Source organism: Thermobia domestica, chromosome 8, assembly GCF_964235325.1.
Source record: "Thermobia domestica chromosome 8, izTheDome1.hap1.1, whole genome shotgun sequence".
NCBI lineage: Eukaryota > Metazoa > Arthropoda > Insecta > Zygentoma > Lepismatidae > Thermobia > Thermobia domestica.
In genome coordinates, this window is record NC_137461.1 from 278,690,170 (window position 1) to 278,706,845 (window position 16,676).

A 16,676-nucleotide genomic window follows, 5' to 3' on the forward strand; every position below is an offset into this window, starting at 1 on the left:
AATATTATAAATTAATGATAATTTGCAACTGTGTTCATGATGGACTGATTTCTCATTGTACGCTTATTGTGTCTTTGAGGGGCTGATAAATTTCATTCCGTAAGTGGATGATATTAAAATATAAATATATTATAATCATAAAAACTACGTTGATAACTTATCATCCGTTGCTAAAATTGACGTTATTAAATGATTGTCTTTATTAAAACAATACACTGAGAAAAATCCGTTTTCAGGACAGCGGTATATTGTACAAATATACGGAATTCTCTTGTTTACTATAGAAATCAGTACGAACCATACGTTATCCGTATGCTACATAGGCACTGCCCTTAGATGTTACATCATGCAGTGCAGGATGTCTGATATCTAACAGTCTTCCTTATATTACATACATACATATGTTATCTTCGTCAGCTATTGTAACATACGTCCATTTGTATATGAGATCCTGACCACCTTTATTGTTTCATACAGAAAGTACGTACAGATGGAACACTTATACAGACAATATTATAAACTATGCTTTTTCAGTTATACTTTGCTGTACGTTAAGTCCCAAAACTTGAGAATTTACAAATGTAACACACGATTTTACGTACACCACATACACTGTTTTGTCAGTATAGGGTATGAAATTCTACAATACATCTTCCAGTACTAATTAATTTATATAATTATATAATATGATTGCTGGAAACGAAATACATACTATATTTTAAATCAATGATTATTTTAGTGTATATATCATCTGAAGAACAAACATGTAACTCAGTTAAATTTTTTTAATGCTTAATTTTCAGATTATTTTGGCTAAGTTGCTTAACAGTATGCATTGTTGCAACAGTGAGCATTATTGTGGTATCATGGGAAAAGTATAAAGACAATCCAACTGTCATAACTATTGATAGAAATCGTCAGGATTGGGTATTTAAGTTCCCGTCTGTTATACTGTGTAAGGACCCACCAGCGAGCACTAGAAACATCAAGAAAGTTGTAAGAAGGTACGTAATGATTATTGCAAACGTTGTCTAATAAGCTTCGTATTTCCACTAAGAAATAAAGAAAAACAAGTATTTGAATTTTAATGTAGTGTTTTGAACACAGTAAAAGTGTGTATACCATTGGATTATCATTTACTTTCCATTTTTCAAACTAACGTTTTTGGTAAATTTGTTCCTGTTTTAAATGTGGCTTTTAGTGTCGTATTCCTCCATAATTTAGCTCATTGTAAATAACACTTTTGTTTTTGCGTACTTAGCGAAACAAATATGTACAGAGAACAACTAGTTATACAGAATGTCCATAAAGTATGGGTACATGGGAAAAAGCACAGTTTAGTCAATTTAATGTTAATTAATATTATTTTTAACATGAATTCCATGCTGTTCAATGTATAATTTGATGCGTTTTGCAAGATTAAGGTGAACTAGTTGTAATATGTTTGAATTGCCGTCGATTTCATCACACTAACTGCTAATGTGCTCTATCAGCTGGTTTAAATTTCTAATCTTCGTCGAGTAGCATGTCTCTTTCAGCATGCTCACGAAAAAAAAAAAAAACAACAAGGGGTGAAATGCGAACGAGCAGACCGCTCCACATGACCTCTTCTCCCAATCCAGTGAAGAAAATTGTCATTCAACCAATCTCTAACAGCTGCAGCAAAATGGGTAGGGACCCCATCCTGCTGAAACCAGTCTGGAAGTCCCGCACCGAACTCTCAATCTGAGGCATCATTTTGTTTCTCAGCATGTTCAGATAAGTCTCACCCGTTACATGTTCATCAAAGAAGAAAGGTCCTAGCACATCAGCTTTCCATAAGCCACACCACACCATCAATTTTTGGCAGCCCTGATGTTTGGATCGACTTAACCAATGTGGATTGCCTTGACACCAGTATCGAAGATGCCGGCATCGTCTGTACACTTCATCATAGACAAAAAACACAGCTTCATCACTGAACAACACACAGTCTTTAGTAAAATTGATATTTTGAACCAATTTAACTGCAAACAAAAACAAATTCTTAGAATTCTCTATGTACCCATATTTTATGTACACCCTGTATATATGTTAAACATGTCAAGTTCTATTAGCATACAAAAGTTTGGTAAATTATTATCGAATTCGCTAATTACGTAGATCTTAGCTTTGACAAAATTGACTTAGATCTTACTTTGATAGTCGACATTCTAATACTTGCTAAACTAACTATTCCCATATCCTATGAAATCTAGAGGTTCAGTACCGAATTCACAAAAAATAGTACGAGGCTGATCAACAAGGACAGACTGGTTATTGTAACGCAGTTTCCTTTGTTGCCGAGTGCTGGCACGTTTGATAGTTGAAAGAGTTATGTTTCATGTATACTCTTACAGGTGGCAGCATTGATGTATCTATTGGTTGGTAATATTATGCTGTGTTTTAGACAGTGCTTCCATTTCGCTTCACAACGTGCTCTGTATATGCATACAATGGAGGTTACACGACAAGAACAGTATGGAGCAACAAAGTTTTGTTTTCGCTTGAACCATACGGCTTCTGAAACATACGAAAAGATCAAGCAAGCTTATGGTGAAAGTGCACCTGGAGGAACAGTGTTTCGGTGGTTCAAAGAATTGAAAGAAAGACGAGTTTCATGCGTTAAGCAAAGTGGACTTGGTGATTCGGTCTCTGCTGTGACAAAGAAACATCAATACTTCTGCTGTGATTTTCCGTGAGGATCGAAGGATAACATAATGTAAAATAAGTTAAGTATTGGAAATTTCATACGGTGGTGTTTTTTCAATAATGCACGATCACCTTCATATGTCCCGAGTTTGGGCCCGTTGGGAATTACTTTTGACTCTGATACAAAAGGCTGTGCGAGTTGCGACTTCCCATGAGGTGTTGAGATCCTTTGCTCAGGGAGGATATGAGTGCCTTCAGTGAATTATTACTGGAGATGTTACTTGGTTACATCACTACGATTCAAAGGGATGGAAGCCAGCACAGTGGGAAAATCACCAGGTTCTCATACACAAAAAATGCGACATTTGTTCAATCTGCAGGAAAGGTTATGGTAATCACTATTTTTGATTGTAGAGGAATGATTTACCAGCATGTAGTTCCCTCTCACACTAATGTTACAGGGGCATACTACACTTCCATTTTGGCTACAATGAGGAAGCGTATTGCAAAGAAACGACCTAAATTTCGTCAAAATGGCTGTAGACTTCATCATGACAACGAATACCTCACGTCGCACTTTCAGTCATGGAATATTTAGCTAGATTCTACATCACTTGAGTACCACATCGACCTTACAGTCCCGATCTCGCTCCATGCGATTTTTCAAAGTTTCCATCTCTTAAGGCAAAGCTCTGTGGTATTCATTTTGAGAACTCTGAAGCAGTAGTGAAGAAGAGTGAGAGTTGATTCTGAAGGATATATCAAAAAATGGCATGCATCAAGTATTCCAGAAATGACAGGAACGGTATAAAAAGTGCATTCACTCGGGAGGGGACAACTTTGAAAAAGATCATGTGAATAAAAAATCTGTCTCAGTCGTTGTTGATCAGCCCTTGTACAGATATATTGTGTTCTGTATATTGACATCGATTCAGCTGCATGCAACTTTAATTTTTGTATTTCCATATCTATGAAATGCATCTTAATTATGTCTACCAATCTTCTTCCAGCTCTTCCTAATATTCTTTTTTCCGATTGGATTTCCTCTTAAAATTTTGAAGAATTTCACAATTTCTTCCATTCTGACGTGCGTATCTTAGAGGGGCATCATCCTAATATAGACCCCAAGATTTAAGGGTATGATAGAAGAATAATAGAAAGAAATGCAGAGATCTTATTAAACGCTTGCAGGGACATGGGTTTAGAAGTAAATGTAGAGAAAACTGTATATATGGAAGTTCGTCGGGACCGCAATACAGCAAATTATGGATGCGTTAAAATATTAAATAATACTTTTGATAAAATGGATAGTTTCAAATATCTAGGATCAATATTATCAGAGGAAAATCATATTCACGAAGGAGTTAAATACCGACTAAAAGCAGGGAATTCGTGTTACTATCTGGTTGAAAATCTCTTGTCGTCGCGAATTCTGTCGAGGAACCTGAAGCTTAAAATATACAAAACGATAATCATGCCTGTTGTTCTGTGTGGTTGTGAAACATGGTCGCTTACTATGAGGGAAGAACAGACTGAAAGTATTTCAGACCAAGACCCTGAGACGAATATTCGAACCCAAGAGGAACGGGAATGCGGAACGGGGGAAACTTCACAACGAGGAATTACATAATTTATACGGTTTACACAACATTGTTATGGTCGTCAAGTCTAGGAGGCTTAGGTGGGCGGGTCATGTAGCTAGAATGGAAGAAAGTAGAAACGCTTTCAAACTCTTGACTTGAACACCAATCGGAAAAGACCATTAGGAAGACCTAGGCGCAGATGGGAGGACAATATTATGATGGATCTCGCAGAGATTGGAATACAAAGTAGAAACTGGATGCAGTTAGCTAAGCATAGAAGTCAGTGAAGAGCTTTTGTGAACGCAATATTGAACCTCCGGGTTCCATAGGCCATAGAGTTAGTTAGTATATTATAAATGATGCAGTTCTCAATTTCGAAGTTCTCGTTATTGGTTATCCATTTCCTCTTTGTGACTGAATGTTCTTCCAAGATTATGTTCTCAAACATTTACAGGTTGCAATTTGTCTTCTGTACAAGCGACTAATTTTCTGAATCAAACAATACAACATACATTATTGTCGTTCTATATATACACAGTATTTTATTGCTTATGCGTATTAAACCATTACTATCTATTATTTTGTGATTGTTTGGGTTTTATGAACTGAGTTTAGGTGGCCTTAATATATATACTGTCCTCGTAAGGCCGACTTGTAGATAAATCAGTTGAATGGCGGAAAAGGCAGTACTACTTTGCACCTGGCCCAAAATTTGGAAGATGGTTTCATTTTAATAAACAAAATTTTTGAAAAATAAATGAAGAAACGCAGTAAAATAATATATAATAGTTATTAAATCTATTTTATATATTTATTATTTCTTATTGTATTGTTTTCAAAATTTAACTATTTCTCAAATAATTCTGTTTATAATAAGTGTGTGCTAACGACGAAAAGAATTACGGTATATTTCTTCTTCTGCTTTGTAGGTATGTTCATTTATTCTTTCTGGGAAATGGTTATCTTATATAACAAGTTACTAGAGAGGCTAGATTTGCTCAGTTAATGAATAGATTGTGATTGTTATAATACTCACATTAGCATATACAGTATCTTCCAATAAAACGAATATAATGATGAAAAATATAGTTATTATTATGAATCTATCTTTATATTTATAATATAATTAACCTTTCATTAAAAGAAATTACTTGTGTAAAGAAGGAACATAATTTTATCGTTCTCATTCCAGGTTGTATGGGAAACCTCCTAAAAAGGAAGCTCAAATCTATACTGACTATGTGTCAGCTATTGGAAATTTGAACATTAAGAGTTTGAGTACATACCACAAATACAAAGACATGAAACTTCCTACTAACGACACATTGAATTCAATCAGGTTCCAAGTTAGTACACTTTAAAATAAATATATATATTTATTTATTTACCATTCGCTTTCCATTGGCGGCAACAATCTAACCCTCACATTAAAGGCCAGTAAAATACAATTACGTCCATATTTGGACAATAATTAAACATGGAAATATATTCTTGTCACACACTTAAAATAGTGAAATATATAAAGAAACAATACTGGAAACAAATATTAGTAGTAAAATTCAATTATACCGCATCGCTGAGTTAAATAAAGGAAAAATAGTAATCTGTTCCGTTAGTCAGTCACTTATTACTATTACTAAAGCGCTCTCTGATATAGACCATTTTCAACGATTTTTGTGTATCCCCCTCCTCATGATAAACGGCACGACATAGGAAGTGTCATTGTTCATCTCAGTGACCCCGTAAACTATGAAATCGACACTCATAGTGGTCATTTCGACCATATATATATATATTCTCTCCCCTTTTGCAAGTTGGATTTAAACTGCATCAGAAGTGTCACTGTTCATCTCAGCGACCCTAAAAATTATAGATTCGACAGTAATATCGGTCTTTTTCGATCTTTTTTTAAATGTCTCTTCCAGTCCATCTTCTTTAGGTTACACTGTCAAAGCGATATGAAAAAATCCATCTCAGGTTCGAACTTCATCTAGGTTGAAAATTTGATTGACATTCATCGTTTGGTTCAAGAGTTATTAAGTTTTAATTATAAATATATACAGTAGGAAGTCGAAAATCCGAAGTAATTGTGACCAAAATGACCAAGAAAATGATATTTAGGCTTAAATATACTGTACGGTATGCTGTTTTTTATTGATATAGTGTTTATACAGCACATGCAGTAATTACAATATCGCACGTAAAGCTACTTACATTTAATGTTTCTGAAGAACCTGCTCGTACACTAAATTACACACTATATATATATATATATATATATATATATATATATATATATATATATATATATATATATATATACCTTTAGATGACCTTTACACCTTTAGAGGAAAGTCATCAAGTCATTGTTTTGTTTCCTGACGTTTCATTTCTTTAGATGGATATATTTTCTAACACTTTAAGACCATTCTATTGTACACTATTTCTTACAAACCCAAATAAAGATAACTTGCGGATTCCGAAACCATTGAACTCTAAATAACAAGGGGAAAACACTCTAAGCAATTTACGTGTAGAGGTCATAAATTTAGTAAAGATACCTTTACTTGATAAACAAACCTGATATTGATGCATTTGTTGCACACACCTGCACTTGCTTCATATGAACAGATGTACCTCGTGTCGTCCTCTAGTAGGAGTGTTCGATTTTGCTTTAATTCTCGTAGCCTTTTAGTTGAATAATCTCTATTTTACAGTGCGTGGCGTTAGATAGTTTTGTGTATGTTCATCTCAAATTGGATCAATGTAGGCGTACACATTTAATGGAATGGCAAATATGGTATGGTCGTGCTCATGGAAACCCACATAAAGCCCAACGACTACATCCTGAATATTTTTCAAACATTGTTCTTCCAACAGTAGCACATTTGCTGATATCGATATAACACGTGCGTCCTACGTATGATTCAGTTGGGCACCCTCGGACAGTCTTGACTCCTGATCGGGAACAGAAATCTTCAGATAATTAAAGAAGATCCTTATACCAGTACAAAAAAACTTGCAATGCTACAAGGTGTGGAAAATGTTTCGGGAGCGTAGGACTGTATGGAAAATATTTCGGGAATAACAACTGTATCCCTACCACTTGCAATATGTGTAAGAAAAAGAAGAATATAATTATCATCCGCTGAGAGACACTTTTGCGAGTGGTAACTTAATCGGTGAGTGGAAAGCCCCCTATTTCCTGCATTAGTTATATTTACTGATGAGGTTGGGTTCAAGCGAGATGGTATGGTCAACATCCACAACGAGCACCAATGGGCAGAAGAATCCCTAAACAAAAATAATTTCAATTTTCGATTAATATGTGGACAGACATGTTAGGGGACGAACTTCTAGGGCTATAAGTTCTATCACGTCGGCTCACATACTTATATACTTACAATTCCTCCAATAAAATCTTCAGGAATGGTTAAAAAATGTTCATTTCATGAGAACGTCTTAACTTTGGTTTATGTCCTTTGAAGCTCCACCAGATTTGCTGCGAGACGTTCGTGTATTTTTTGGTTAGCCCTTGGGAGACAGATGAATAGGGCGAGGAGGACCCACACAGCGACCTCCTCGCTTCATTGACCTATATATTTCGGATTTAATTTCTGGAGACACCTCAAATATATACTTACATAACACAAACGAAATGCGCGAATTGGAGCATATAATTCATAATAGATTTGCAACCATTCGTAATACGCCTATGTGTCTCAATCGTGTGCGTGAATCACTGTCAATTCGTGCAGAGTATTGTATTGAGGATGACGAAGGACAAATTGAGCATCAGTTATAATTGTTATTGTTATCTGAATTCTTGTTAAGAGTAGTACACAGAACAAAAACATGTATACTCTATTTATACGTTATAGTACGTAAATTTGTGGATGACATCGTGTTAATGGGTTTACTCTACATCTCCTGTTACCTCCTTTTTTCCATTCTATCATTTAATTCATCACCATTTACTCGCAATATCTACCATATCTACTGTTTGTGCCGACGTCTTGTATTAATTTAGACGCCGTGGAGCAGGGTATAAAACCCACACAAATTATTTAAAAAAGAAGTCATTATAATGGAATTTGGGTGCGTGCGTTAGAAATACAAAAAACGTGGTGACGATAGAGAAATCATAATTTCAATGTTATTTGCACAAATTTCACTAAATCCATTAGTTCACTAAAACGTAGAATGATTTTGTTCAAAAATTTACTAGCGTACACAATATAGTACATAACTCATACACCAAAATCTGGTTATATAATCCATCGATGAATCATGGTAATTAGTGTTAAATGTTTTCTTGAATCACTCGTAGCAATATCTTTTTCTACGTATTAAAAGTTCATTCAGGTAATAGTTTTGGAAATTAGTAAAAATCTTCACTATCACTAGTATTATTACATAATCAGTCAAAATAGGAATAGAAATTGCAAACTTCACTCGTAGATATTATAACACAAAAAATGCCTCGTAAGAGTATTCAGATTAAACTCCTATTCAACTTCAACAGATTTTACTAGTCACTTTCAAGAAAAATAGTATAAATACTTATCCAGATTATGTCGAATATATCACAATTCTCCAAATTATAAAGACGTTGAAGACAAAGTTCTGAACTTTCTATATAAATAGCACCATTTCGACGATTAACCAGAGCATATGCTCCCCGTCTGTATTCAATTTTCCAATGACCACAAGGTGGTCAGTTAACTACGTCCACAACTAGTTCCTATTTTCACCACCCATTAGAAGTAGCGCTAGTTTTAAATGATTTTTTTTTTATAATCTTACAACATGCTACATGTTGGATAGAAAAAGGCAGATGTCAATGAAGGTGCCATGCTACATCCGCTTTTCGGCAAATAGTTTTTCGAATCGTTTACCCTAATGTTCGGTTTCGCAACATTTCCCATTTCTGTATCTCTGCAATTATTCGTTTTCATCTTTTGTTTGTATGACATTTATCCTTCTTAGATTATGTTAACAAATGATACTTAACGTTAGGACTTGGTTTGCAAGTGTTATCAGCTACTTCTCTTTGATGTTAAAATATATTAGGTTTGGTTGCATAATTACAGATAATAAATCTAGTGATAATGTGAAATTTACAAAATGATAATACTCATGTAAGCGACATAACAGCTTAGTAAATCGATAAATTAGACATTTACTATCAAAACATATCTTCCTTTTCCCTATCAGTACTTAAAGCAGTGTTCCACTACCACAGCAAACTCTATAAAATTCGTTGCTCTAACTCTGAAACATGGATATTTACATAGAGAGTTCCTGTGATATTTCTTTAACTGCCTTTAGTATGTCTTATAGTTTTCGAGCTGGCCAGACTCCAAGTAACACTCTCCTTGATTTCGGCATATCGAATAACTTTGAAACAACGCGGTTTCCCCTATGTTCATATAGGCTTTAGATTTGTTTAGGAGAGAGGATTTCACCAGTGGATTTTGGCTACATAATAAGTGAACATCCTGTATACAGACCTAACTATGCAGATAATATAGCGTGGTTAATCTGGATTTATTTCTTCTTGATTAATTCTCATTGATTCTTACTAATTTAGTGCGTAATTTAACGCAACTAATTGTTTAGGGATGCCAGGATTACGGAAGATGACCACATGATTCTAAATCGACGACCAGATAATTATATGTTCTCAATTAGATTTTAGGATTGAGGACTCTTTCTCTCTAAAGTTTTATAAAATCAATTATTCATATTAGGTTTAGAAATTCGACCACACTCTTAGAACAGGACTGGAATCCATTCTAAACTGTTCTTTGAAAGACAGTTCATGGTTACAAGCTTCCTTACCAGTGAAGAATGGGGGCCTTGGGATTCGTCGAGCCATGGATATCGCCATACCTTCTTTCCTCGCATCATTCTATGGCTCACGAGAACTAATTGGATCTCTTCTTCAGCAGCAGGTTGACTTTGACTCGCTTCGAGATGTACAAGAATGCATCGATAAATGGACTAGTCTAGTTGGAATGCATCCCCCACCTAACGACAAAAGACATGTTCAGTCTGTTTGGGATGAACCTATAGTCAAGCTTCATTTATCTTCACTCCTATCATCAACCAATAACCCAGATTACAAAGCCAGGCTTTTAGCTGTCTCCTCCTCCAAAAACGGAGCGTGTCTTCAAGCCCTACCTTCTCACACACTCGGCCTACACCTTTCTAATGAGAGCTTTCGTATTGCTACAGCTCTGCGCTTAGGTGCTAATATTTGTGAGCCTCACTTTTGTCCTGCTTGCAACGCATATGTTCATAATAAAGGATTACATGGTCTTTCATGTAAAAAAAAGTGCGGGAAGACAATCTCGACATCATATTGTAAACGACATTATTTGTAGATCCCTCGTTTCAGCGGGAGTTCCTTCAATAAAAAAACCAAATGGTTGTTGCCGCTCTGATGGTAAAAGGCCTGATGGCATGACCTTGGTACCGTGGAAAAATGGAAAGGCACTAGTCTGGGATTTCACATGTTCCGATACGTTTGCTCCTTCCAACTTATCCCATTCTTCAATTCAGGCAGGTCTCGTCGCCGCTCACAGAGAATTAGACAAAAGACTAAAATACTTAAACCTATTGGACAAATATTGGTTTGTAACAGTAGCAATAGAAACCAATGGGTCTTGGGGTCACGAAGGATCTAATTTCATTAATGAAGTTGGTTATCGAATAGCAATCAAAACTGGTGACCACCGAGCTACTGCATTCTTTTTCCAACGTATCAGCATCGCCATCCAGCGCGGGAATGTGTCATCGATCTTAGGCACATTACCTCCTGGTAAAGAATTGGACGAGATTTTTCTTCTATAACACACAATAAGACGGAAGTAGAGACATCCTAGGAGGCTGACAACCACTTTGACTATGTTCATGAAGAATATTTTGAATACAGTTTGGATACATATAAGTTCTTGGAAGTCATGGCTAATTCCGGTAAATTTGGGAGTGGTAGCAACATTATCTACAGATTTTACTTTGCTGCTCAAAATCGTTAAAGACCCGAAAAATATTGTTGTCAAGCTGTCCGATGTTTATTTTGGAACAAATATGCAATAAAATAAAAGTATAAGGTTTAGAAATAACAACATTTACCCAATATTTATTTACAATTTGCTTATTTAGGTTAGAGTTAAGCTGCTTCACCATAAGTGAAGTTTACAAAAAAGTATATATGGAACATAGAGAAGGTTTTCCAAACAGTGTTGTTCGCATTGCCACTAGTGATGTGAGGTGGAAAATTTTCCGTTCTAAAAAAATATCAGTAATCAAGTAACAATTCCTCAGCAATCATGAAATTTATTGAATTCATGTATAGAAATGTTAAAAGTGAAAGATCGTTTAAACAATCTGAAAATTTTACGGCTCAGACAATTTTCAGTAGTATGTAGGAACAAGGTAAACAATTTTTCATGAATTGAAATATTTTCTGCCTTACATGGAAAAATTGAAGAGAATGAGTCGGAAAGTTTTCATCATTTTGAATCTAAAAGTAAAACAACTTTTTTTTGTGAATCGGAAAGTTTTATTGCTCTGTAGAAACAAGTAAAAGGAATTTTCATAGATCGGAAAATTTTCATCACGATGTAGAAACAAGTGGAAAACACTTTTTATAGGCCGGATAATTTTGGATATTATGTATAGTGATGTTACGTGGAAAATTTTCCACTATATTTAACTGCACATAGAGCTACAAAATTGAATTTCAGTAGAGGAAAATTAGTCAGCAACAAATTATAATTCCAATTAGCTTTCGGGAACCGGAAAATTTTCTATTTCAAGTTGGGAAATAAAATTTTACAGTGTTTCTCTCTCTCTCGCTCGCTCTGCGAGCTTCTTCGTTGCTAAACGGATAGCATACTCGCCTTTGGCATGGAGAACCTGGCTTCGATTCCCAGCTGGAGCTCATGTAGTTCGGATTCCACGTTAATCAGTTGGCACCGTTTTATATAGTCTCGCTGCTGAAAAGGACGTTAAACTCAAAATTAACTCAATTCAACTACTCTGTGTGTGTGTGTGTTTCTGTGTGTGTGTGTGTGTATGCAAAGTGCAGAGAACATACATCGAGTTCGTAGAGTACAAATATCACATTTTGTTATTTAAAATTTCAATTTATTAAAAGTCATGAATATTTTCCGATTCATAAAAACATACTCCACTTATTCATTCGATTCATAAATATTCCACTTGTTCCTACATAGTACTGAAAATTGTCGAAGCCATGAAAATTTTCAGATTTCTTAAACGATCTTTCACTTTTTAACCTTTCTATATATGAATTCAATCAATTTTATGAATACTGACGAATTGTTACTTGATCATTGATATTTGTTAAGAACGGAAAATTATCCGGAAAAATATAGAAGAAAATTTTCCACCTCACATCTTGACTAAACAACGATGTAGGAATAAGTGGAGTATGTTTTTATGAATCGGAAAATTTTCCGGAAAATTTTATCACTGTACAGGACAGACAATTTTTCGATTCATAAATATTCCACTTGTTCCTACATAGCACTGAAAATTGTCTAAGCCATGAAAAATTTTAGATTCTTTAAACGATCTTTCACTTTTTAACATTTCTATATATGAATTCAATCAATTTTATGAATACTGACGAATTGTTACTTGATCACTGAAATTTGTTAAGAACGGAAAATTATCCGGAAAAATATAGAAGAAAATTTTCCACCTCACATCTTGACTAAACAACGATGTAGGAATAAGTGGAGTATGTTTTTATGAATCGGAAAATTTTCCGGAAAATTTTCTGGAAAATTTTCAGGAAAATTTTCCGTTTCAAAATTTTCCGGAAAATTTTCATCACTGATTGCCACCAAATTATTTTGTGAAAAACGACATTAAAAGTAAAGGCAAATACTGAAGTTTGTTTGTATGACTTATGACTAAGAAACCAAACTATTAAATGATGTAGTTTGTCAATGTTTTGCAGCTTGTTGTGAGGTAACTTCTAAATATGATTCAAAACATAAATGAAATGATACAAATAAAATTTAGATTTCATCATTGAGTTCATCGCTACCCAGAGTCGCTTGTGAAGGGATGAGAAGTTTACCTTATGTCACAAAACCTTATTGAGTAGATAGGCCTTTTCAATTTACTCTTTCTATCTGACCGTCGTTCGATCATCTTTCTAAATTGGGAATTGCAAAATGAAATTAAATATTTATGTGTACGAAAGGACCCTTCTAGTATAAGGGAGAAAAGATTAAGTCAGGTGAATCATAATGGAAAAAATTGGTGAAATGAAAATGTGTTTCGAAACGGGAGTACCTCGAGGAAACCCATGGACACAATGATGTCCTCTACAAATTTGCTTACCTCGGGATTGAACTGGAAACTCCACACTCCCGATAGAAGCGTTAATACAATGCTATAATGGGGCAAGTCAGTTAAGATTTTGCTCAGCTGAAGATCAAAATTATAATAATGCAGTATTGTGTTCTGTAGTGACTACTCACCCACTCGTGATGAATATTATATGCCAATAACTGTACGAATTACGTCATTGTGTAAGAACCATCTAAACAGCATTTAGCATAAAATTTTCCCTGCTACTAGGTTTTTATAGCAATATAAAAACAATATTGTTGCATTATGTGAGTGTTAAACATGTCTATTTGTTATGTATTGTTTTGTTTGTTATAATACATTTTGACCTATTACTACATTCTACGATAAAACAAATTTTATGAATCGGCTACACTTACGTCATTACATCCTCGATTATTAAGAACAAACTGAACTATATTTTATTTTAAACAATTATAATATTATAAATCTTTTCCCTCTTGTAAAATTAAGGATTTTCATGATACTTTTAGTGTCACTAAATTGATTTCGAACACAAAAACAGAGAGACAGTATAATAGCTTGACGTTTCAACAAAAACTAAATATTAAAAGCCTTAAGTCTTTATTTTTTGTTTTAATAGTAACTCTCCACGACGAGATCTCTTTGTAATTGATTCATCCCTTACGGTGAACTGTTTGCTTAACGTAATTCAAACTGCTTAAAACACTTTAACCCGACTGTAACAGACACATAAGCTGTTTATTATAAGGGCATTTACTAATTTACTAAAGTAGTGATGGTAGAAACCATGCAAGTAGGTCATCCCCTAGTATAAGTGTAACTTTTGAGGGAATAAAATACATTGTATTTCCTACATACACAGTTAATTAATCATCCACGTTATTTCAAACATTTACTATGTCAATCAGGTCATAATACTTCATAATTATTTGGTTTTTCACTTCGACACAAAAAATCACATTTCTAAATAGCAATTAAATTACTTATGTAGATCAGTTACACATATAGCAGACAAAGCGTTTCCCGCAGTAATCTGACTTCCTAGCTTAACTGTTATTCAAGCTGAAGGGAAAGCTCCCCATTGATACAGTTTTAGTTTACAGTTTGTAACCCTTGGAATTAAATTTATACTTGTATTTAACTATTCTTATGTCTAAATTTGCATTTTAATGTATATTTAGGCAAAGGAAGACGTGAGAGTTCCAATAATTGATTTAACTTGGATGACAGCATTCCAGAAGTATCCAATGAGAACTACTTATGGATTATGTCTGGCTTCTAATACTGAACTGGTTGATAGGGACAGGTTTGTAGAATAATTTTTATATTAAAACTTATGATAATGTTTTTACTACATCTGGGTGTAAGAATAGGAAGCTTATAATTTCACTTCAATATATGCGTGTGTGTGAGAGAGAGTACAGGGTACTTTATTTCTTGGTTGCTACTTGACAAATCTAACGCAAATTTTCTATGCAAGCATCTCGTCGTCAAAGAAATAAATATAGTTATACTCGGTTGAAGAGTTTTGGGAAGAGCTGGAAAGGTTTAGTTTCAATAAGATACTTTATTTCTTACTAAATACTGGGTGGATAGAAACAACATTACAAGTAGCAGATTTTCTAAGGAATAAGTAGTAGGGGCCGGCGTATATTGCGCCGAGTCAGCAAAAATTTTTGTGACGTCATAGGTCAAAGGTCAATGACCTTGGCCCGGGGTCAATGACCGAGGGGTACCTAGGACCACCCCCTCTAAATTTTGGCAGGGGTACCTTGGCCCACCCCCTAAATTTTGGCAGGGGTACATAGGACCACCCCCCTTAAATTTTGGAAATTGCCAAATTTAAAAATTGGGTATGGTAGCCTAGAACCATAGTATGTACCTCTATTAGTATTGGGGGTCTATGTCGTTCCCTTTCATGGGTAAAAAATTGCCAAAAAGTCAAATTTCGGGGTTTTTTGACCTAATTTATCCCCTTTGATGAGGTGTTATTACCCTATATAGTTATATGGGCGTATACAGGGGTTCATTACCTTTCATAAGACATGGGTATATTAATGCACCCCTTGAAAAATTTGGGAGGGGTACCTTGGCCCACCCCTTAAATTTTGGAAATTGCCCAATTTAAACATTGGGTATTTTAGTACTGGACCCTAATATGTATTATGATAAATTTGGATGGTCCACCTCGTTCCCTTCTAGGGGTACAAAATTGCCAAAATATAAACGTAAGCAATACGTAGTACCACGTGTTTGGTTTTTGGTCGATTTTATCTCCTTGGATGAGGTCCTATTACCTTATATGGTTATATGGTCATGTATAGGGGTCCATTACCTTTCATAAGATATGGGTATATTTGTGCACTCCTTTAAAAATTTGGGAGGGGTACTTTGGCCCACCCCCTAAATTTTGGGAATTGCTCATTTTATATATTTGGTATTATAGTACTGGACCCTAACATGTATTATAATAAATTTGGGTGGTCCACTTCGTTCCCTTTTAGGGGTACAAAATTGCCAAAATATAAACGTAAGCAATACGTTGTACCACGTGTTTGGTTTCGACCCAAGTTATCCCCTTGGATGAGGTCCTATTACCTTATATGGTTATATGGTCATGTATAGGGGTCCATTCCCTTTCATAACATATGGGTATATTGGTGCACCCCTTTAAAAATTTGGGAGGGGTACATTGGCCCACCCCTTAAATTTTAGAAATTGACCATTTTACATATTTGGTATAATAGTATAGGACCCTAATATATATATATATATATATATATTACTATAAATTTGGGTGGTCCACCTCGTTCCCTTTCATGGGTACGAAATTGTCAAATTGTTAGTACAACCACGTGTTTCGTTTTTGACCTAATTTATTCCCTTGGATGAGGTCCTATTACCTTATATGGTTATATGGTCATGTATAGGGGTCTATTACCTATCATAAGACATGGGTACATTTGTGCACCCCTTTAAATTTTTGGGAGGGGTACTTTGGCCCACCCCTTTAATTTTGGAAATTGCCCATTTAATATATTT

At 34.8% G+C, this 16,676-nt stretch overlaps 1 protein-coding gene across 1 annotated transcript in view; it reads left to right on the plus strand.

Annotated features, from left to right (window-relative positions):
* Window positions 1-16,676, plus strand: part of LOC145692587 (uncharacterized) — an 81,531-nt gene that overhangs the window by 16,362 nt on the left and 48,493 nt on the right. The window contains exons 2-5 of the mRNA XM_081767906.1: window positions 804-1,004; window positions 2,429-2,716; window positions 5,446-5,599; window positions 14,816-14,940. Coding sequence (XP_081624032.1) covers window positions 804-1,004; window positions 2,429-2,716; window positions 5,446-5,599; window positions 14,816-14,940 — 768 coding nt within the window. The remainder of the gene's footprint in view (window positions 1-803; window positions 1,005-2,428; window positions 2,717-5,445; window positions 5,600-14,815; window positions 14,941-16,676) is intronic.